This window comes from Schistocerca cancellata, chromosome 2 (assembly GCF_023864275.1).
Source record: "Schistocerca cancellata isolate TAMUIC-IGC-003103 chromosome 2, iqSchCanc2.1, whole genome shotgun sequence".
Classification (NCBI taxonomy): domain Eukaryota; kingdom Metazoa; phylum Arthropoda; class Insecta; order Orthoptera; family Acrididae; genus Schistocerca; species Schistocerca cancellata.
The window spans coordinates 531070815-531094865 of NC_064627.1; the positions used below are offsets into that span (position 1 = coordinate 531070815).

Here is a 24051-nt window from a genome sequence, read left to right on the forward strand (position 1 = left end):
CTCCCTTTTCCTACTCTCGAATTCCAGTCACCCATGACTATTAAATTTTCATCTCCCTTCACTACCTGAATAATTTCTTTTATCTCATCATACATTTCATCAATTTCTTCATCATCTGCAGAGCTAGTTGGCATCTAAACTTGTATTACTGTAGTAGGCATGGGCTTTGTGTCTATCTTGGCCACAATAATGTGTTCACTATACTGTTTGTAGTAGCTTACCCGTACTCCTATTTTTTTTATTCATTATTAAACCTACTCCTGCATTACCCCTATTTGATTTTGTATTTATAACCCTGTATTCATCTGACCAAAAGTCTTGTTCCTCCTGCCACCGAACTTCACTAATTCCCACTATATCTAACTTTAACCTATCCATTTCCCTTTTTAAATTTTCTAACCTAACTGCCTGATTAAGGGATCTGACATTCCACGCTCCGATCCGTAGAATGCCAGTTTTCTTTCTCCTGATAACGGCGTCCTCTTGAGTAGTCCCTGCCCGGAGATCCAAATGGGGACTATTTTACCTCCAGAATATTTTAACCAAGAGGAGGCCATCATCATTTAATCATACAGTAAAGCTGCATGCCCTCGGGAAAAATTACAGCTGTAGTTTCCCCTTGCTTTCAGCCGTTTGCAGTACCAGAACAGCAAGGCCATTTTGGTTAGTGTTGCAAGGCCAGATCAGTCAATCATCCATACTGTTGCCCCTGCAACTACTGAAAAGGCTGCTGCCCCTCTTCAGGAACCACACGTTTGTCTGGCCTCTCAACAGATACCCCTCTATTGTGGTTGCACCTACGGTACGGTTATTTGTATCATTGAGGCACACAAGCCTCCCCACCAACAGCAAGGTCCATGGTTCATGGGGGGACAACCTAGTATATTTGCTTCTAAAATGGTAAAGCTCAATATATGTTGTACTATCCTTCCTGTAACTTATATATAAAACAATCATTTTCAAAATACGGCTTCAAGAAACATTATTATACCCATTGATTTCATTTACCTGTGCCCCGTGTATGTGAGGTAATAGTCTCTGAGGGTGCACTTTGACCAAGTTGGTTGAAAGCTTGGAGGTAGAACTGATACTTAGTGCCACACTGGAGCCCATCGAGAGTGAAATCATTCTCTTCTGCTGACAACTTTATTTTCTCCCATTCTCCAAATTCCCTTTTGTAATTCAAGTAATATCCTGTAAGAAACAAATATCATTATTGTCATTAGACTTAGCAACATGGAATTACTTTTATATACCACATTTTAGCAGATGAAAACAATTACTGTGTTCAATCTTTTTTAATTCAATTCTCTTTCTATTTCAGTTTCTCTGTTCACTTTCTATAGCTCTTTATCTCTAATTTCTGTTTACTTTTTTATAACATGAAGGTATGTTATCATATCACTGGAAATTTATGGATGGGAAACAAATAATCACAAGAGTGAAGATAACCACTCACTGCACAGTTGAGGCACTAAGTAATCAACAGGCACACAACAGGATTGAAAACATTGTGATGCTTTTGAGCAATGTATTTTTCAGAGCAATACACACACACACACACACACACACACACACACACACACACACACACACACACACTGGATGCATTGGCCTTCTGTACCATAGTTTGTTTGTGATGTCGTGACTATGATATCAGGGGTGTGTGGGGAGTTAAGGAAGCAATCTCCACCTACTAAAAACCAACATATAGACAGCCAGGGAGAGAAGGGGGTACAGGGGAGGCAAGTGGCACTTTCCTCTTGCAGTTCAGGCAGTACATATGTTCTTACTGATTTGCCATGACACAGCACACTCCATAACGGCAACAGTACAAACAGGTACTATACTGTTAAACTGCCAGTGTTGGCAATGCTAAAACACAAAATACTAGTGCCTTGAACTTAAATGACTTCTATTCTACCAACTTCAGCCAATCCAGAACTAGTGGAGCATCATTCATGATGTGAGTAAACCATACATTGTCCTGGAGCTGTAGCTTGACTGGGGTGTGAGGGACTGCATTCATTGATGGTGGATGAGAGGAGAAAAAGGCAGGGAGGGAGAGAGGGGCGGAGGGAGTGGTGGCTGAAGGCAGAGAGGAAGAGGAACCAAGGGAATAGGACAGGAATATGACAGGAATGTGACACCACTGAGCTTTTCCTAGCACAGGAAGATGGGAATTTCACATTGGGTATGATGAAGTGGAACAGTAGATTGAGAGGGGAAGATAAAACAGAGCTACCGAAACTTGTGAGTTTAAAGAAGAGTTTGTAACGTTACTGACCTTTCAAGTGCCTCAGCCAATGTCTTCTCTATAGTTCAATGGCAAATATAGATGCTCATAAAATTCTGAATAAACAAGTTGACATTGTCAGTAACAAGCAAATTACAGTCAATGTACATTTATCTTAACAACCTAGAGCTTGCAGTTCTAAATTTTGAATGCATCTAGTTTTACTGACTCTTAAATGTTGAATACTTCTGTAAGTAAAATGTTCTTGTACAGAATATTTATATTGCTGTAAGCAGTTAAAAGTAAGTTGTTCATTGATTAACAAGAATCAGAAAAATTCAATACATAAAAGAACTTTGATACTTCTTGTAAACACTTTATATGGAATGGATAGCAACAAAAACAACAACAACAACAACAATAATAATAATAATAATAATAATAATACTGAGTTATGTGAGGAACGTTATTAGAGAAAGTCAGGCTATTCCATCTGGCTACATTTCAAGTTTCCAGAATTGACAGAATTTAAATAATATGATCTTTGATTCGGGTAAATAGCCAAATATGTGCATTGTACATACTCATCAGATTAATTATTATTTTTGTTCTGTTTGATCATTTGGTAATGAGTAAAGTGAGAAATGCTACTGTTATACGTTTTGCAATTGTACATGTTAATAACACATTTACAAAATGTGAAAGTGGTAAAGGTAACCCACTCACCATATTGCTGGAGCATTGAATGGTTGACTGGCATTAAGAGAAGACTGAAAACATTGGCCAGCTTTTCGGCAGTAGAAATGCATGGCTACATGGTCTCGGTTGGTACAATACAGTCATGCAGAGGTATGTGTGCTCAGCAAAGTTTTCAGTTTTATTCATGCGCCTTTTGACCACTCAGTACTTAATCACGTCATTCAGTAGTCACTTTTACTCCTTCCATGTCTTGCATTTCATGCATAACTTCCCAATATCATATTAACAATAAGTTTTCAATCTGATTGTTGGATTAACAGTCAATTTCAGAATTTTTTATTTGATTTTATTAACTTTTTAGTTTGATTATCTTGATCTTGTTATGCCTTGTTATAACTCCTCAAAGCTCTCTTTACAATAATGCATCTCAGAAATCATTAGGGTTACTGAAATATGTCATGTTAGTAAATCTAGTACAGGTCTTTTCTTCCCAGGTGCCTACAGAGGATGCACCAACAATGCAGGAAAAGGTAGATAGTTACTTACTGTAAAGAAGAGATGTTAAGTTTCAGAGAGGCACAATTAAAGACACTTACAGAAATATTTTGGCCACAGCCTTCATCAGCAAAGGGAAACAGGGTAACACATGTCATTCCACACACACAGGCAAGCACATCTCACGCATGCATGAGGTGTGCTTGTTTCTCTGTTTCCCTTTGCGGATGAAGGCAGTGGCTGAAAGCTTAGCATAAGTGTCTTTTAATCATGCCTGTCTGGAACTTAATGTGTCTTCTTTATGGTAAGTAACAATTTATCTTTTCCCACATGGTGGAGAACATAGAATATTTCAAACTGAATGATTTCTAGGCTTAATTTACAGAAACTTAATTCATTCTTTTCATATTTTGTAATACTTAAACGTATTGTTATTTCAAACTTCATTTAAGAACAGTCAATACATTAAATTCAAAGTATTATATTAATTAGAAATATAGGCAATGTTAAAGTACAAGAGTCCTTCCTATTTTATATGAACATTATTATTTGCAGTTATGCAGCTGGAATCACACACTAGTACCAAATGGATATAAACACAATGATCTAGCACTGTTAATTGTGAGCCACAAATAATAATAGCTTCTATTCATTTTAAACTGTGATTGTGTAGGGCCTGCATTGATATTTGATGCAGAGTATTAAGGCTTCGCAGTAGTGTCCTTTGACTGCAAGATCAACAAGTTGCAGTTGGAGTGAGCCAACTCATACAAATACCTGGTTGTAACACTTTTTAGATATATGAAATGGAACAATTACATAGGCCCAGTCATGGGTAGGGCAGGATCCTTAGGTTTATTGGCAGAATGCTGGGGAAATGCAATCAGTCTACAAAGGTGATTGCTTACAATCACTCATCTGATGCATATTAGAATGTTGCTCAACTGTGTGGGACCTAAACAAAACAGGAATAACAGGGGATATTGAATGTATGCAGAGAATGGCAGCATGAATGAATGGTCACAGATTCATTTGATACATGGGAGAGCATCACTCAGATGTTGACAGAACTGAACTGGCAGCTACTTGAAGATGGAGACAAGCTATCCTGAGAAAGCCTACTTACAAAGTTCCAAGAACAAGCTTTAAATGATGACTGTGGGGATGTACTATAACCCCTTGTATACTGCTCCCCTGTGGATTGGTTGCACAAGGTTAGGCTACTTACAGATACATTTAAACAGTCATTCTCCCTGCACTCCATGTGTGCACGGAATGGGGAAAAGCCCAATAACTGGTACAATAGGATATTCCCACTGCCACGCAATTCACAGTGGTTTGCAGAGTGTAGATGTACATGTGGAATTATGTCTGAAGGTACAAAAAAGAAAGTAGATCTTTGATACAGTTCTCTTTCCTTTAAAGGTATTCATTTATTCAAATGTAATACCATAGTAGTTTATGAAACTGCCCTTTACTGAAAATGCAATGGAGCTAGCTCTGCAGTTAACTGAATTGTGAGGTACAAGAGAGAATGTCTCTGTGGCTATGGCAGGCTTCACTTAAAGTGTTGACACAATTCAGATAATTTCTTACATAGTTGCTCAAAACATGCCAAATTTTGGTGCAAACTAGCTTTACTGTCTTAAAGATGGTAGAATTCTCTATATGAAGTAAAAATGTGACTGTTCTGCTTTTGTTCATATTTGTCAGGTATGTGGAAACAGAATTGATGATAAATAAATTACCGTAGCCTTCAAAGTATTATGACTTTTCTTACTTTAGTGTTAGGCTAATTTTGCATCAGGTGTTACTGGATACAAATATCTATTTGACGAATTCTTCCAAAAAGCCTCTTTCACCAGATCTAGGAAATAGTTAAACTGGGAAATATTAAAACTGAAGGACTCACAGAACTTAGTTTTTGTTTAATAAATGACAACTGGTAAATGTCATAAATGAAATTTTTGTCAAAGCTTGTAATCATGTTTTCCAGCTGTAAGTACAATAATAATTTGTGATCTTTAAAATTTGAAAAAGGTGTGCATATTTCCACAAAATGTTCATGACTAAGCTGCAGGCTATGATACTTGCCAATAGTGCATTCAGTGCCAGCACGCTCACTTAAGATACTGTAATTTCTATTTTCTCATACTGTAATGAGATATGACTTTCATTCGAACTTTAAAAACAGTTTAGAGATATTATCTACATTTAGTTTGCACCAGTGCATCATGTAAAATGAACAAAATGTAAAAGAGCCAGCAACCATACCTTTCACTGCAATCCCTTGAAAATTTAGGCTACATATTACTTGAAAAATAATCACACTAACTGTGACCAAAATTGACAAAATAAGACACTTCATCATCAGGCTACAATGTGAAATGTTAGATATGGAAAAATCAACTTTTTGTGCCAATTTGTTTCCTCAAAATCAAATGAGAAGTATTTTATAGTCCATAAAATGCACAAAATTGAGAGAAATGGTTTTCCATCTTCTGAAAGAAAAGAAGAATCACTACCAAAAAACTAACTCCAGAAGTTGAGACAGCTTTGGTTCATTAATGTACAGTATTTTTTACAAGTTATTTGAAAAATTCATTTTTCTCATGTATCGCCATCAGCAGCTCTGTTGGATCTGCTTCCTGTGTGGTGTCCTTCGCAATGGGAAACCACTGACAACCACTGCAGCATGAACCACACCATCAGACTGCTTTCTGTCTGGCCAAGCCTTTAGAGAATAGTCCTCAAAAATTATATTTATGCAGAGAATATATTTGTAACTATTGCCTTGTGTTACTCTTCAACCAATCCTCATGTGAAGTATGATAGAAGTATGAAATACAGATATTAGTAGAGTGCACCATGAGTAAATCTGAACAGTTGCTGCTTGTAAACATTTTTTTAAATTCAGATGAACAAATAATATTTATAAAACCTATGCTAGTTAATGACTAGTAACCATTTGGATGTCTTCAGGTAGCTGTGTGCATGGACTAGTAATTGGGTATGAACTGGTATAATGACTATACACTAGATAATGACATTTCTAAATTGTGAGAACAAAAAGAGAAGGGAAAAAATGAAGAAATGACAGATAACAAAGTGTATGAGACATGGATCAAACAATGGAAAACCCAGGATGGAATGTAACTGTTGTGGAGTGGCAAGAGAGCCAACCCGGTGTGAGAGGAAGCCGAAAGGCACACGTTTTAGCTCACACAGGCTGGCGTGAGGTCTGGAACAGGTTAAGGAAATTAGACTAGCAAAAAAGGACGTAGCTGTGGAATACTTAACTATAATCCATAAACGGTGAACATCGCTCTTGATGGTACATGTTTTACAGCATCAATAGTAACTGGTAATGGTGCCTTGCTATGTCGTAGCAAATGACGTAGCTGAAGGCTGTGCTAACTATCGTCTCGGCAAATGAGAGTGTATTTTGTCAGTGAACCATCACTAGCAAAGTCAGCTGTACAACTGGGGCGAGTGCTAGGAAGTCTCTCTATACCTGCCGTGTTGCGGCGCTCGGTCTGCAATCACTGATAGTGGCGACACGCGGGTCTGACGTATACTAACGGACCGCGGCCGATTTAAAGGCTACCAGCTAGCAAGTGTGGTGTCTGGCGGTGACACCACAGTAACAATATTATGAGAAGGAAAGTTGCTACTCACCGTATAGCAGAGACGCTGAGTTGCAGATAGGCACAACAAAAAGATTTTCAAACTTAAAGCTTTCAGACAATGGCCTTTGTCAACAATAGACACACATATGTACACACACACTCACACAAAGATAACTCACACAGACGACTGCAGTCTCAGGCAACTGAAACCACACTGCGAGCAGCAGTGACAGTAGCAGACAAACAGCTGACCAGCTTCTACATTTCTGATATGCTCATTCCCAGGCACAGGCTATAATAATCTGGTCTTTCTGAATGTTACTTGTGATCTATATCCTCACTAGAATGATTCTCCATTTGTATCTGTTCCATTTATATACTTTCCTTATGGTAAAACTGTCCACCCCTGGTAGCTGAGTGGTCAGTTTAATTCTCGGCTGGGTCAGAGATTTCTCTGTGCAGGGACTGGGTGTTGTGTTGTCCTAATCATCATCATTTCATCCCCATCAATGTGCAATTCTCTGAAGTGGTCGTCAAATCGAAAGACTTGCACCCGGCGAACAGTCTACCTGACGGGAGGCCCTAGTCACACGACATTTATTTATTTGTGTTAGAACTTTCCCACAGCATTACCAGGAGCCAAACTATATCATGGTGGGCAGTGGCCATGTCTACATTTACATCTATGCTCTGCAAACCACTGTGTGGTGTATGGCAGAGGTTACATTCCAATGTACAAGTTATTAGGGTTTCTTCCCATTCCACTCCTGTATCGAGTGTGGGAAGAATGATTGTTTGAATGCCTCTGGGTGAATAGCAATTATTCAAGTCTTATTCTCATGATCCCTATGTGAGTGGTACAAAGGGGATTGTAGTGTATTCCTAGAATCATCATTTAAAGCTGGTTTTTGAAACTTTGTTAATAGACTTTCTTGAGATAGTTTATGACTATCTTCAGGAGTTTACCAGTTCAGTTCCTTCAGTATCTCTGTGACGCTCTCCCACAGTTCAAACAAACCTGCGACCATTCATGCTGCCATTCTCTGTATATGTTCAATATCCTCTGTTAGTCCTATTTAGTACATGTCCCACACACTTGAGCAACATTCCAGAACAGGCTGCATGAATGTTTCGTAAGAAACCTACTTTGTAGACTGCTTGCACTATGTAAGTATTCTAACAATACAGTGAAGTCTACCATATGCTTTACCCATTACTGAACCTATGTGATCATTCCATTTTGTATCCATGCAAAGTGTTACACCCAGGTATTTATATGGGTTGGCTTATTCCAAAAGTCACTCACTGATATTATAATCGCAGGATACTATTTTTTTTTATTTTTTTATTTATTTTTTTTTTTTTTTTTGTGTAGTGAACAATTTCACATTTCTGAACATTTAAAGCAAGTTGTCAATCTTTGGACCAGTTTGGTATCTAATCGGTCTGCAAGGCCATTACAGGTACAACATGAACAATAAGTGCCACAACACACTTCCCTGGGACACTCTTGAAGTTACTCCTACATCTGATAACAACTCTCTATCCAAGATAACATGCTGTGTCCTCCCTACCGAAAAGCCCTCAATCCAGTTACAGATTTCACTCGATATCCCATATGATCATATTTTTGACAATAAGCACAGGTGTGGTATTGAGTCAAATGATTTTTGGAAATCAAGAAATACTGCATCTGTCTGACTGCCTAGATCCAAGACTTTCAGTACATCACGTGATAAAATTGTGAGCTAGGTTTCACATGACGGATGTTTTTCAGAATCCATGCTGGTTGGCATTGAGGAGGTCATTCTTTTTAACATTTTGGTTCCTTAGTATATACTAACATCAAGGCCTCCCACTGTCATTCTTTCCTTCCAACTATAGTTCTCAGCAAATCTCATATTGTACTATAAGTAATATCTCCTCCACAATTTCTGCTGTTTTGAATGGCATAAAATGTTATTATAAACTCTGTCTTTGATACAAAAACCATGCATTTAGCATGTTTACATATAAGTTCATTTTCTGTTTTTCCTTTGTGCATGAGTGTGACACATGAGTCAGATAAATTTGTTACAAAAGTCTAAATTCTAATATATTCTCTGTATGAGAATCAGGCCTAGAGACTACTGTGCCTGCTACAGGAATAACACAAACCAAGAATATCTTCAACACAACAGAATTTTATTTTATTGTAGAATTCTAAATACAGAGCTTTCAAGGATGAATGCTAAATACAGGGCTCATGAGACTAGGAACATGAGAACAAATCAGTTGCGCTTAGTGATCTCATTGTTTGCATCACGAGAACAAAACATAGCTCCCCTAGTGGAACACACGGAACTACTTGTTCCACATGTGAAAATTGACTTTTGCACTCAGACTGACACTTTGCGCACTAGCACAGCACATGCCAGATGATCGCTGCTGTTGCTACAACAGTCCCCTCAATGGGAGTGGGGTGCCATCTAGAAAGCATGCTGGGAAGTGCACATGATGGCTACATTGCATGGTGTGATGCAGTACAGAAGCTGCTGGCAAAGGCAGTGTGATTGTCCGGGTTACTTCTGGAGTACAGGTGGGTGCTGGACCTGGTGGCAGAGGAGACAGTGACTGTTGGCCCAAGGGCGATGGTGGCTCATGGAACATGTAGGACAGCTTCACTCTGTCTACATTGACCATGGTACATTTTCAATTGAAGAGAATGTCCATGGTGTGGTCTCCCTGCTGAAAACCTGTTGTGGACCAGTGTAGGGCAGCTGGAGAGCTGGTCTGGTGCTGTTGCTACATAGTGTCAAATGTGAGGATGAGCTGTGGTACTTTTGTGTGAACAGTAGACTGGTACCATGTCTGGATGGCTGTGGGGAAGTGTATCTCCTCTATGTGCTCTCTGAGATGTCCAGTGAGTGTAGATGGGTCAATCTATTGTCATGGGGCAGCTTTTACAAACTCTCAGGGTAGTCTTGGTGTTTCTCTAGATACTAGCTCTGCTGAGGAACTACCTAGGTGTAGGTATAGGTGTTGTGAAGCCCGAGGAGGACAACTGGCAGAACCTCAGTCCACCTGGCCACATGGCTCATCAGGCACTTTTAGGGTGCAGTGCCATCGTATCACCAACCTGTTGATGGCTGGGTGGTATCTGGTCATCTGATGATGGCTCCTGCTGCAAACTGCTGTCAGTTTTGCAAACAACTTGGAATCAAATTTTCTGCCTCTGTCAGTTGTGACATTGAGAAGGTGGCCAAATCACAATATCCAGTGCATTATAGAGGCCTGCACCAAGATTTTGGCTGAGAAATTATCTAAAAAAATTGCTTCAGACCAATGAGTGAATCTGTTGACAATGGTGAGCAGGACACATAGACTGTTTGAGGGTGGTAGCAGTCCAATGACATCAATGTGAACTTGTGTAAAGTGCACTGTGACATCGGGGAAATTACCTAATGGTGCATGAACGTGCCTGCTGTCCTTGCTGTGTTGACACTGTAGACAACACTTTGTCCATTCCCTGCAGTCCTTCTTTGCACCTGGCCACATGAATCAAGTTAGAACTAGAGAGAGTGTAAACCTTGTACTGGAGTGGCTCAGATTGTGCAAGGACTTACACACTTGCTGACAGAAGTTCAGAGGCTGGTATAGAAATGGATTGGATATGGACACATCACAACACAGTTGTTTGTTGGTGTCAGGAATGTCCATGATCTGTAGTTGTAATGATGACCATGTGTCTTGTTACAGGTCATGAAGTTCTTTGATTCTAGTTCTATGGAAAAAAGGATTGAACTATGTCTTCAATATGTGACTGAAACTTGTGAATCAAAGGTCTTTGGCTTTGAAAATGTTGTGTAGACTTACTGAATAATCCTGTACATGAAATTATGAAATGGAATTCTGCTTTTGATGGAGTTATTTTCTTTTCTTTAAAAAAAAAAATCATTCGCAATGGCATTGTAGAATTTGGACAGAATAGTGGCACAATTATTTTATAGAGTTATATGCTTAAGGAAGTAATACTGAATACCACCCCACTGTTCCAAAATCCTGTTGACTGAAGTTCCAAAAGTCTTAAGTGGTATCATACATTATGTTTCCAAAGCTGTGATATCCAAAACTGAGAAAAAGAATATAAAGGAGACAATGACCTTTCATAATGAATTGTTATTGAGAAGTGAATGGATGGTGCTAGCAAATTACACCTAATGTAGTGAATAATAATGAGTGATTCTGCCCCCCTCCCCCTTCCCCTGTCTTGGTCTTCCTTCCTCTCTCTCTCCCTCCCTCCCCCCCTCTCTCTCTCCCCTCCAGGCCTGTATGTGAACACAGACTGCCATTTGCAGACATGCATTGTATGTTACAGAACTTCATGGTTAATGATAACTTTCTAAAGAAATGCACCTTGATTTGTGTAATTCATTCATGTTTCATTTAGAACTGAATACTGTTACAGTAATACAAGCTCCTTTATGATGAAATAGCCATTAATAGCAACCATTGCAATGCAGAAACCAAAATTATGAAGAAAAGGTGTTAGTAGATAAAAAATTTTATGTATTAAGCACATTCAAATAGTTGTATACTTACCCTGAACCATATTTGTGGTTGACAGTGAGGACTTCCAGGACAATGAAATACTAGAGACTGTTGACTTTGACACTTCAAAGTCTGTTGGTGCTAAGGGAACTGGAAAGTGAAGAAAATTATGTGATGTATTTTTGCTTGTAAGAGAAATATACAATGCAAAAACTACAAAGCCATAGAAAACATATACACTTGTGAGGCAAACAAACTTCAATATTTTTAAAACAAAAGAAGAAAACTACTTCACCTTACTATTTTTGAGTCAGTAATTGAACTAATTATTATTAGTGAATATATAATTAATTTAATTGCATGTAAATACTTTCAATTATGACTGTAGAAGTGGACAAGTTCACTCATATTTACTTTTAGTGAGCACAAATTTCTATAGCTTTGTTTTGGTCCCTCTCTCCTGCTTTTACTGATTTTATTTGCCATAATTATGATAATTCTGTAAGATAATTAATTAAGATAACTGATAGTCTATATCACTTACTTCCTTTGTTCCTGCTCTCTTAAGAAGGCATGTAATGAAACAATGAATTTAGAATATTATAGAACCAGGTTTAAAGAACTATAACCACAGTTTTCTTAATGAAATGTCATATCTAAAGACTAACATATGAACACTTGAAATTCTATAAGTCAGTCTTTCGCCACTGACACCATGTAGAAAATGGCTGTAGTTCTCAAACTGTTTAGAAGTATATTTCTCTAGTCATTTCAATCACTGTTTCATCAAATCTGAAAACAAATTCAGGAAAATAACAATCATAGATTTCACTGAAACAGGAGAACATAATCATACACAGAGAAAATAAAATTCATGGTAGGGTGACAGCAGCATGAAATAAATGATACTGTGTCCCAGCATTTTGGATGCAGAAGTTTCTTTCTCTAATATTAACTACACAGAAAAAGGGAAATAAGAAAAATGGTGTTAAGGAGAACAGATAGCCACTGACAATCCTATACTGATTGAGGTACACTAGTCGTGGAGTTACTGCAATTCATGATGTTTATAAAACATTGTTACATGCAGGACAGTCACTTAGTTGCTATAATAGTGAAGGGAAAGCCAAATGACATTTCATAATTCAGCCAAGTTATTCAGTCAGATGAAATAACTAAACGAAACTAGTCTCTATTACCATACCAGCTGGTCTCAAATGTTAAGTCCCATAGTGCTCAGAGCCATTTGAACCATTTGAATAATTCAGCCAGTATGTAAAACTACAACAGAATAAATCACTTATTTTCCAGCAACTTAATTACTATAGTTTCATAATATGAATCATTCTTGCAGATAATGTGTATCACATTAGATTTATGTTGAGGATCACTTTTTATCCATTTATATGATATCTTCCATTCTCACACTACTGATCATTTTTGAATTCTGATTCAGACACAAGAAAATGTCTATTCATAAAGAAGGACAAAAAACTGAGGAAAAAGCTACTTATTAGCACCCCATAAAAAGCAATTGTCAGGAAACCAATGACAGTGATGACAGGAAATAACAGAGAGCAATCAATAATAACAATTTAACAAAGGCAAAATGACTGATTGTTTTCATTTAGAACTGAATGCACCAGACTGTGTTGCTCCCACAGGCTAATTTTATCAAAACAAATGAATGAATGAATATTCCAACTGATACTGTAAAGCTTCAACAGATTGTATCAACTGGTTTCATTGTGTTGCTCACGCAGACTGGTTTCACTCAAAAGAATGAATGAATAATTCAGCCGCTGGCTGTTGTGGCCGAGCGGTTCTAGGCGCTTCAGTACAGAACTGCGCTGCTGCTGCAGTCACATGTTTGAATCCTGTGTCAGGCATGGATGTGTGTGATGTCCTCAGATTAGTTAGGTTTAAGTAGTTCTAAGTCTAGGGGACTACTGGTCTCAGATGTTAAGTCCCGTAGTGCTCAGAGCCATTTGAACCATTTGAATAATTCAGCCAGTATGTAAAACTACGACAGAATAAATCACTTATTTTCCAGCAACTGACTGAATCAATTGTTTTCATTCAGCTGTTCCCACCACTATGCAGCAGCAGTATTTAATGGTAATAAAAACTGAGTCATAGATGTGGTGCAAAAAAACCAATAATAAGTGAAGGATAATAGCATATCCACACAGAATAGTGAACACATTAAACAGGACTTATTATATGAGATTTCCTGAACAACAGTAGCTCATTACACATAATGATGAAAAAAACACGCAATATATCCTACAGACCAAGGCAAGAGGACTGCAGACCAGCTCACTCCAAAACAGGCGATAAAAATGTGCTGTAGCACAGACAGCTCTCCAAAATGCCAAACAGATAGGAGGATGGAAAATTAAGAAAAATAACATATCTTACTGCATGACAGAAAGAGAGAGAGAGAGAGAGAGTGTGAGTGTGAGTGTGTGTGTGTGTGTGTGTGTGTGTGTGAAAGAGAGAGAGAGAGAGAGAGAGAGAGAGAGAGGGGGGGGGGGGGGGGAGACTGAGAAAGAGGAGAGAGAGAAAAAGCGACATATAGTATTTGGAAAATGAAGATTCATGAATATCATTTTAAAGTATAGCACCTCTAGATGGGGGCTGAACAGAAGACGAAAAGGACAACATCAATAAGGAACTGGACAAAACGAAAATCTCAGGCAGTGTACAAAAATCTTGAACAATGAAAGGTAAAAAGGCAAGAAGATGGGAACAGTGGAAAGCACAGGAGAAAGATCTATCAAGGAATCCAGAAGAGCAGAAGCAAGGGAATGGCTAGTAATAGAAGAAATGAGTTAAGAGGGAGATGCAGGAGATGAATTACAATTTCCAGCTTTCAGAGTTCTAAAACATTAATATCAGAAGAAGTGCTACATTCTTGTGCATAAGTTAGGGGAGCTCCAATATTCATGAAAAACATTGTATTGCTGCATAACTATGCAGACTATATTGTAGTGGGACAACACACATACAAGACATACATGGACCACAAGTCTGAATCTGCTTACAGTGCCAGCTACTTGTTGTGCAGTTAACACTGTACTTGTAGCCCATAAATAAGAAGAATGGCATGGGGAAAATATTTGTATGGTATTATATGTGGCTGGATCATTGGTGAATTGGAGGCAAGCCACAATCAATAATTGGTGGGACAGGAGTTGAATGGCACTCATAGTATCGTGTCTGGAGAAAATTCCAAGAGAGATGCTACCATCCAGCTCCAGGAACATAGTCATCCATTAAGTGTCAGAATAAATTCACCACTATGACACCTGTCCTGGCTAGAGCCCTCATGACACCCTCTGCATTACATTTCCCCATCAGGGTGCATATTGACATGTTGCTCCAAATGCTAAACATCTTATAAAATGTGTTTTCCTCACTTAAAGGCACTTAATAGCTTGGTAAATGTACTATCTTGTTCATCTTGAGTGGACCTAGCACACATGAGGTGGTATCTTGTTCATAACAAAGAGTGTTTTTAGCCTGGAGATAAATTTTCACAATCTGTTCATGTGCTGTGCCCCTGGGACAGCTTACAACTCTGCTAGTATTGTGGAAAGAGACCAGTATTGTGGCACAAGTGTCTGAATCAAGTATGGTACAGGTCAGCAGCACATATACTGCTACATTTGTTTTCTGGGGGTTGACAACTGTGGTCTACAGAAAGAATATCCTGCAACAGTATGTGCTTTTCAAGGTGCATATGGACCTAGGTTCTGTCTGATGAATGATGCAGAACCAGACAGGACTAGCCTGGCAGACAAATATCTAAAACTTGAGGAGGTCATATATTTTAAAGTGATCAGATCACTTTCTGACCTTAAATCTGATAGAACATCATGGGATGCTCCAGTTCAAAGGATTGCAGCACTATCACAGCCATAAGGGGTCATTTATGACTTCCTGATGGCAATGGAAAATCTTATTCGAAGTCATCTAGGGTGGGTTGAACTATAATATAAAGAGTATGTGTGCATTATGTATTCAAGCAAAGGGTATCATATCATCTACTGACATTTTATTTCTCCAGTGGAGTAGGAACACCATACACAATAAATAGCATCCATGACCTGTGACCAATTTTCTGATATACCTTGTTTCTGTATCACTTTGTCATAAGGTCGTCAGGGCATCTTTTAACATCACTGTGTATCATGTTTTGATGATCTGAGAAAACCATTTCATTATTTATTATTAATTCCTGTAACTCCTTATGTGGAGCATAGGGCTGCAACAAAGGATCACCATTGTGTTCTGTGTTCTGTTAGGATTTTCACTCTTTCCCATCCTACTCCTTACTGTTAACCTTCTGCTTTAACTAATTGTCTCCATGTCATTTTGAGCCTGCCTCATCATCTCTGCCATCCCTGAGAGATCTAATAAAGTGCTTCCTTTGCAATATGTTCATTTGGTCTCCTATGTGTATGTCCTAACTATCTTCACTTCCTACTGCTTTATGTAATGCATATTGAGTTTATTTAATAAGACTACAACAAACCAAAAATTAATTTCTGTGGTAACGAGTGTTGGTTAAGTTAGAATCATCTACATTTGTGAGCTCCATCAGACTATTGCTTATTATGAAGTTTTTGTATGAGTTTGAATGGTTGTGGAGGTATCTCAATAAACATCAGGAATGATCTTTCAACAAAATGAATAACTCCTGACATTAAAAATTTCTGCATTGAAAGTGTATTTGAGGCAGCTGCTACATTATTATCAGGCTGTTAACTAACTGTAATGTCTGTATACTGTTCTCTTGATAGGAACATTGATGTTTTTATGGAGGTATTAGAGAGAACAATCTCATAATTGCAAAAACACACTCAATATTACATTTTAATTTTTTTGGTATGTTAATAGTGATATTAGGATTACAATAACAAAATACTTGGACCTGCTAAATGTCCTCAGGTCACACAATATGTATTGTGCAAATAGTATGTCAACAGGATAGTTATAAAGTCTGAACAATGTTGTAATGTATGTGAAAACAAATAGATATGAATAGGGATTTTTAACACTATGTGTCTATCAACTCATGAAGGGGTAAGGTTAAAAATGCTGACAAAAAATCCCACAGAGCAATGTGAACAATCCAAGTACACCAGAACTGTTAGTGAATATAATAGAGGGAAACATTCCACATGGGAAAAATATATCTAAAAAGAAAGATGATGAGACTTACCAAACAAAAGCGCTGGCAGGTTGATAGACACACAAACAAACACAAACATACACACAAAATTCAAGCTTTCGCAACCAATGGTTGCCTCATCACGAAAGAGGGAAGGAGAGGGAAAGACGAAAGGATTTGGGTTTTAAGGGAGAGGGTAAGGAGTCATTCCAATCCCGGGAGCGGAAAGACTTACTTTAGGGGGAAAAAGGACAGGTATACACTCGCACACACACACATATCCATCCGCATATACACAGACACAAGCAGACATTTGTAAAGGCAAAGAGTTTGGGCAGAGATGTCAGTCAAGCGGAAGTACAGAGGCAAAGATGTTGTTGAAAGACAGGTGAGGTATGAGCGGCGGCAAATTGAAATTAGAAATTAGTGGAGATTGAGGTCTGGCGGATAGCGAGAAGAGAGGATATGCTGAAGGGCAAGTTCCCATCCCCGGAGTTCTGACAGGTTGGTGTTAGTGGGAAGTATCTAGATAACCTGGCTGGTGTAACACTGTGCCAAGATGTGCTGGCCGTGCACCAAGGCATGTTTAGCCACAGGGTGATCCTCATTACCAACAAACACTGTCTGCCTGTGTCCATTCATGCGAATGGACTGAGACAAAGGCAGAGCCACGTGTGAAAGCACCCACATGATTTACCAACTGACCTGCCTACACTGTGAAGCGTTCTATGCGGGAATGACCAGCAACAAACTGTCCATTCGCATGAATGGACACAGGCAGACAGTGTTTGTTGGTAATGAGGATCACCCTGTGGCTAAACATGCCTTGGTGTATGGCCAGCACATCTTGGCACAGTGTTACACCATCCGGGTTATCTGGATACTTCTCACTAACACCAACCTGTCAGAACTCCGGAGATGGGAACTTGCCCTTCAGCATATCCTCTCTTCTCGCTATCCGCCAGGCCTCAATCTCCGCTAATTTCTAATTTCAATTTGCCGCCGCTCATACCTCACCTGTCTTTCAACAACATCTTTGCCTCTGTACTTCCGCCTTGACTGACATCTCTGCCCAAACTCTTTGCCTTTACAAATGTCTGCTTGTGTCTGTGTATATGCAGATGGATATGTGTGTGTGTGCGAGTGTATACCTGTCCTTTTTTCCCCCTAAGGTAAGTCTTTCTGCTCCCGGGATTGGAATGACTCCTTACCCTCTCCCTTAAAACCCAAATCCTTTCGTCTTTCCCTCTCCTTCCCTCTTTCCTGATGAGGCAACCGTTGGTTGCGAAAGATTGAATTTTGTGTGTATGTTTGTGTGTCTATCGACCTGCCAGCGCTTTTGTTTGGTAAGTCTCATCATCTTTCTTTTTAGAACTGTTAGTGACACACATATCAACAACTGAGTGGTCCAACTACCTGCCTCAACTTACAAATGATGATAGAGTTCTTGACAGATTTGTCAATCTTCTTTTTAATGTGCTAAAGGGATAGAATGGGAAATAAAGCAAAGGTAGCAAAAGAAGTAGACATTGTCAGTTCACACCTGTCTTCCACAGATTAAGAACTCTGACCATGAACATCTATGACAAATTGAAGAACAGTGAAGAAGGCAGACCTCATTACTTTCAACTAAAGAAGAGATACAAATCAGAAATTATAAAACAGGAACAAATTGCAAACAATAACTGGGGAGAGTATTGTACCTTGGAAGACTTTCACCTGTAGCCTGCCTTGCAATAGAAGTTTAATATATGTTCTTATATCATTTTCAAATGGTGGCATTCACCTTTCATGTGCTACCATTTTTTAGTGAAATAACAAAAATAACCCCAGAAATCAAGGTTTTTCCTAATTTGAAAACATATTCAGTGGTACAATCTGATCGTGTACATAGGAAAAATTATTTGTTTGACATTTAAAATGCTTCACAATTGAGAAAATCTTGTAATACTATATATCATAGTCCATCTGTTACATTATTAGTCTACTCCACACCAATAATCAGCTAGTGAAATCAAATTAAGCAGAAATATTATCAAAAACCAGTTATAAGTTAAATGCATTTTGAAACTGAAGCTATTGGAAAACAACACAAATTTTCATTTTCAAGGTAGGTAAAATTGTTAAGACATTAAGCAAAGCCAGTTAATTTCGAAATATCACATCTTCTAAGGTACAAGATCTTCCTCTGTTTCAAGACACAAGATGGTGCGTGCCCTTGCTGGAGAAGTAAGGTTCAACTGTCCACACTTTGTACACTGTCCAGTCACATTAATGTGACCACCTACCAAAAGTCCGAATAACCACCCTTTGCGCAAAGACTGCTGTGAGACATCCAAAAAGAGAGTCAGTAAGGTTCTGAAAGGTACCAAGAGAGATGTGAGGCCTTGCTGACTCCAGTGCCATAGCCAGCTGTACTAGCTTTTCTGGTTGAGAACCCATTGTGTAAACACCCAAATCAAGATGGTCGCACAGATGCTCAATTGAGTTTTAATCATGGAACTTTGTTTGCCAGGGGAGTATGGTAAATTCATCCTGGTGTTCTCTGAACCCCACAATATACTCTCTGAAGCATGTGGCACATTGCATTGTCCTGCTGGTAGCTGCTACTGTGCTTAAGAAAATCAAACTGCATGTAGGAGTGGAGATGGTCACCAAGGATAGATGCATACTTGTGTTGACCCATTGTGCCTTCCAGAATGACACAATCACCCAGGGAATGCCCTGTGGCCTAGATCCTTCTGACAATTGTTGCAGGGTGTTTGCTTTCAGACATTTCATGCTGTATGTGCCAACTGCATCTGTCCGATTGTCTGATGGAGCATTAAATGTAATTCATCTGAAAATGCAATCTATTGTCACTCAGTGGACATACGCGGGTGGTCAGTTGTTCAACTGTTGCACATCTATTTGCCTGTATACATCTTGGCACCTGTTTTCACCTCTGTCATCTATGGCCCACTGTGCATTACAGTTACCTTGGTGCCAGTTTTGAATAGCACCATCTCGCCATCCAAGGTGTACTTTAACCAGGGTGGCATGCAAACAGCTTACAAACTTTGCCATTTTGGAAATTCTTCCACTGTTGGCCCAAAAGCAAATGATCATGTCATTTCAGACATTAGATAAATTGCTTTCAGACATTAGATAAATTGCTTCATTTCCACATTACAACAATGATTGCACTGTTTTCCAAATTCCCCCAAGGCGCTTTATATAACCTCCACTGCCAATACTATCAGCTACCATCTTTGAGCAGTTATTGGATGCTGAAGTCATACATAGGTGGAAGTCACATTAATGTGACTGGACCATGTATAACTAGTTTTCAAGATATATGGAATTTTACTTTCCATAAAATTCTGTACCTGAAGAATTAACAATATATTCTAAATGTGTTTAATGTATTATAGAGTACTTAAATGTGTTGAACTTGAAATATTTACAAATGATGAGTAAAAACCAACCTCATGTCTAGCAACAACAATAACTGTAGAAAATAGTGGTTACTGCTCATGGTGGTCTCTAGTGCACATTTGTTCATTTGATTCTAGAATCAGTCGTTAGACTGAAGTACCTACCAAAAGAACATCATATATGCAATCCTTTAGGTACAACACTCTTCCCCATATTCAACAATCATAAAACAAATGCAAAGCTACTTAAAGTGTTACCAATTCAGAACTGGGTAACAGCAACAGAACCTAAAAAACAGATCATTTCTTTATTAATTCTGGTAATAATAAAATGTGACTATAAATCCAGAATTAATTAACATATACACAACAAATCGGAAACACCTATGTTTAAGTGGGCACAATTTGCTGCCACCAACACTGCAATAGCAACTCAATTTTGTTATTAAAAATATAGCAGACATTATACTACAACTATTTAATAATAAATTGGGTTTTTATGAGTTATCATTTCCCATCTTGCTTAATTGTAGCAGTAGTTGCTCCCCTTAGGGAAAAAACAGGTCATCAACATATAAATACCATACAATTTCATTTGTGCCAATACTTTCAAAAATAGTAGAATATTGCATGTGTCAAGTAATTCTTAAGTATTTCACCTATACTGGAATGCTGTACAGTACAGTTTCAGTGAAAATTCACCAACACTGAAAGCTGTTGAAAATCTCATTTCAACAATAATTAGCACCTTTGAAGAAAAATAATCTGCTAATGCCCTGTTGATTGATCTAATCAAGGTATTTGGCTCAGCAAGTAATTAAATTCTAATAAATAAACTGAAGTACTCTGGCATTCAAGATTCGTAACTCTCACAAAATCATATTTTGATATCAGACAGTAAAAAGTAGACTTTAAAGAAATGAGCTCTGGAGTCCAAAATATTTCATGAGGTGTGTCTGTAAGTTCAGTGCTGTGACCCTTATTGTTTATAATTCCTGTTAATGTCCTGCCTTGTATCATGCCATGTAAATCTGTCTTTATGCTAAGGAACTGGAACTGGTGTAGAAGGCCTCTTATGGGAGGGAGGCAGCAGGTGCACAGGATAAGAATGTCACACAGGCACTGTCACTAGCAACCTTGTGCAGCACATTGTGACAGTGATGTGCGAGAGTGGATCAGGAAAGAGTGACAGAAAAGAGAAAGGGAAGACTACAGGGAAGAGTGTGTGGCTGTACAGCCCTAACTTCATTCATGCTGCATTCACATCCACTTCCCCAAAGTCTCCACTTCCTCTGTTCTGTCACCCTTTCCCAATCCATTCCTGGATGCCATCATCCTTATGTATTCCATGAACTCACTGACACTGGTGCCCTTCTCAGCTGTGCTCCTGTTGTGTCTGCCTTCTGCATTCCTATCCTGTGGAACTGCTGTCTCCTTCCCAACCATCAGCCATCCCTCCCCAATCTCTCTTCCCCCTCCTGTCTCCTGTCTCCTCTTGCCCACCCCACCCAAAACATGTCTTCACCCCAGTCAAACTGCAGAACTACAGTCCTGACACATTGTGTTCAGCCAACACAATGTAACTGTACAGGTGTGTGTGTGTGTGTGTGTGTGTGTGTGTGTGTGTGTGTGTGTATGTGTGTGTGAGTGTGAGTGAGACCTATACTCCAAAAAATTAGTTATAGAAGCAGAAATCATTGTTTCTTCATGTAATGCTTGTAATGGAATTATAACAACTGCCTGACAAAAAAACTGAAGCACCTAGAACATACTTTTTTACAGAACAAAAATGGAATACAAATGGGCAATTTATTGACATAGTCTCCCTGTCATTCAACACACTTACTCCAGTGGGTAGGAAGTATACAGATTCGCTTGAAAAAAAAAAAATAATAAATCTTTTGTTTGTGTGTGCAATCACTCTTCCACTGTCTACTGCAAACGAAATTTCTTTCCTCCTATCACCTCTTTGAGTGGTCCAAAAATGTGGCAATCATTTAGTGCAAGATCTGGTGAGTATGGCAGATGTGGCAGAGGGCATCAGTCTTTCAGTTATAGGGTGAGCAGCTGTGGCATCCATTTTGCAGGCATTTTGAGAAACTTAAGCTCTTCATGAATGATATGATGTACTGAGCCATGAGTAACACTCAGATTTGCTGCTATTTCATCCACCATCACATGGCAATTTCCCATCCAATGGCTTCAACTTCTGCAGTGGACTCTGGTGTCACAACACACTGTGCCTCACCTGGGCACTGGGAGTTGCCAGAGCAGTCACTACATTTCTGAACTTTCTACTCCACTCACACACAGCTGCTGCATTGGACCTTCATTCAATGATGGATTTCAGTTCATTTCATATCTTCACTGTTCAGAAAACATATGACAGAATGCTGTTCTTCCTTTGCACATGTTGCATGGGGGAGCCACTTTGAACTGGTATTGTAGCTGCATTTCACTTGTCTGTAGTATGTTGCCACCTTTAGGGCATCCATTGACTTCCAAGTATCTCATAATTTGTCTGTTGCACTTCTTTCCTTAGATTCCATTCCAAACAATGAAAAATTTAATGAAAGCCAGATACTTATTAAATATTTATGTCTTCAAATATATGACTGAAAATATGAAATGTGACTATTAACTAACCTTGAACCAAAAGAAAGTAAGTTATTTCATCTTTTCCAAACACATTTTCAGCTGAACATGTATAATTTCCAGTATCACTTAATTTCACAGCAGGAATGAGAAGTGTCCATTCAGAATTGATACGGAGATGGTCATCTTCTTGTATTGATTTCCCACTGAAAAATGTAAACATTTGTGATATCAGTGAAAACATGCTGACACTTACATAAACATATGAAAATATGTTACTTAGCAATAATGAATGTGTGGTATCAAAAGAATTTCTTGTGTGGACAGAAAGAAATTAATCTGTGTTCATTACATGAGAATTTACCACAGAACAGAACATTTTTATCAGTTTTAGATAGCTTAACATAGTTGTTTCAAAGTAACAAGAGACAAACAGACTATAGAGGAGACCAGTCAGTATAATCAGACATAAATGCAGTTGCATTTTGCTGAGACTGTAACAGCTGGCTCCTGTTCACCAAAAACTGGAAATTTGATTGAGGTATGTAAGGAGGTTAAAAACTGCTGACAGTGAGAGTAACTCTGATGGAAGTCTTGAAATAATGAATCACAAATCTGGAACAAAATAAGTGTTTTGCAGGTAACCACTTAACCTTATATCTACCATCAGGTTACTTGACAGGATCCACATTTCACTACATTCCTTTCTTAATGAGTTTTAGATAGTGTGCCAGATGAATATCTGATTCTTCTGTGCAGGAAAATGTATACTTCATATGATTTGATAACATTATGTTATACTACCTAAATGTGAAATTGTGAGCTATTGGAAATGTATGGTGCTAGGCTCTGATTGATTTGTTTGAGTCTTAGCATATTATTGCCCCAGAGACCAGTGGTGGGGCCACTCTTGTTTGTTATTTATAAAATTACATGCCCTATAGTGTTACAATTGATTCTAAAAAAATTATGTTTGCTGATTACTCTAGCTTGGTAAAAACGGTTGTTGTTTGAAATGTTGGCACTGTTTCAAATAGCGCAGTTCAAAACAAGTTCATAGCTTGTAGAAAATAAACTAATGCTACATCACAATAAGACTCAGTTTTTACAATTTATAACACACAAATCAACAAAACATGACATTTTAATTTCACAAAATGGGCATTTGGTTAGTGAAACTGCGCAGTTCAAATTTCTAGGTGTTCAGATAGATAGTGAACTGTCACAGAAAGCCCACATTCAGGATCCTGATCAAAGACTTAATGCTGCTAT

The 24051-nt window shown here is 38.4% G+C and overlaps 1 protein-coding gene across 1 annotated transcript in view; it reads right to left on the minus strand.

Annotated features, from left to right (window-relative positions):
- LOC126162081 (Down syndrome cell adhesion molecule-like protein Dscam2) overlaps window positions 1–24051 on the minus strand; it is a 131342-nt gene that overhangs the window by 86384 nt on the left and 20907 nt on the right. The window contains exons 2-5 of the mRNA XM_049918355.1: window positions 22831–22985; window positions 12134–12151; window positions 11641–11739; window positions 1009–1194 (exon numbers count right to left, since the gene is read on the minus strand). Coding sequence (XP_049774312.1) covers window positions 1009–1194; window positions 11641–11739; window positions 12134–12151; window positions 22831–22985 — 458 coding nt within the window. The remainder of the gene's footprint in view (window positions 1–1008; window positions 1195–11640; window positions 11740–12133; window positions 12152–22830; window positions 22986–24051) is intronic.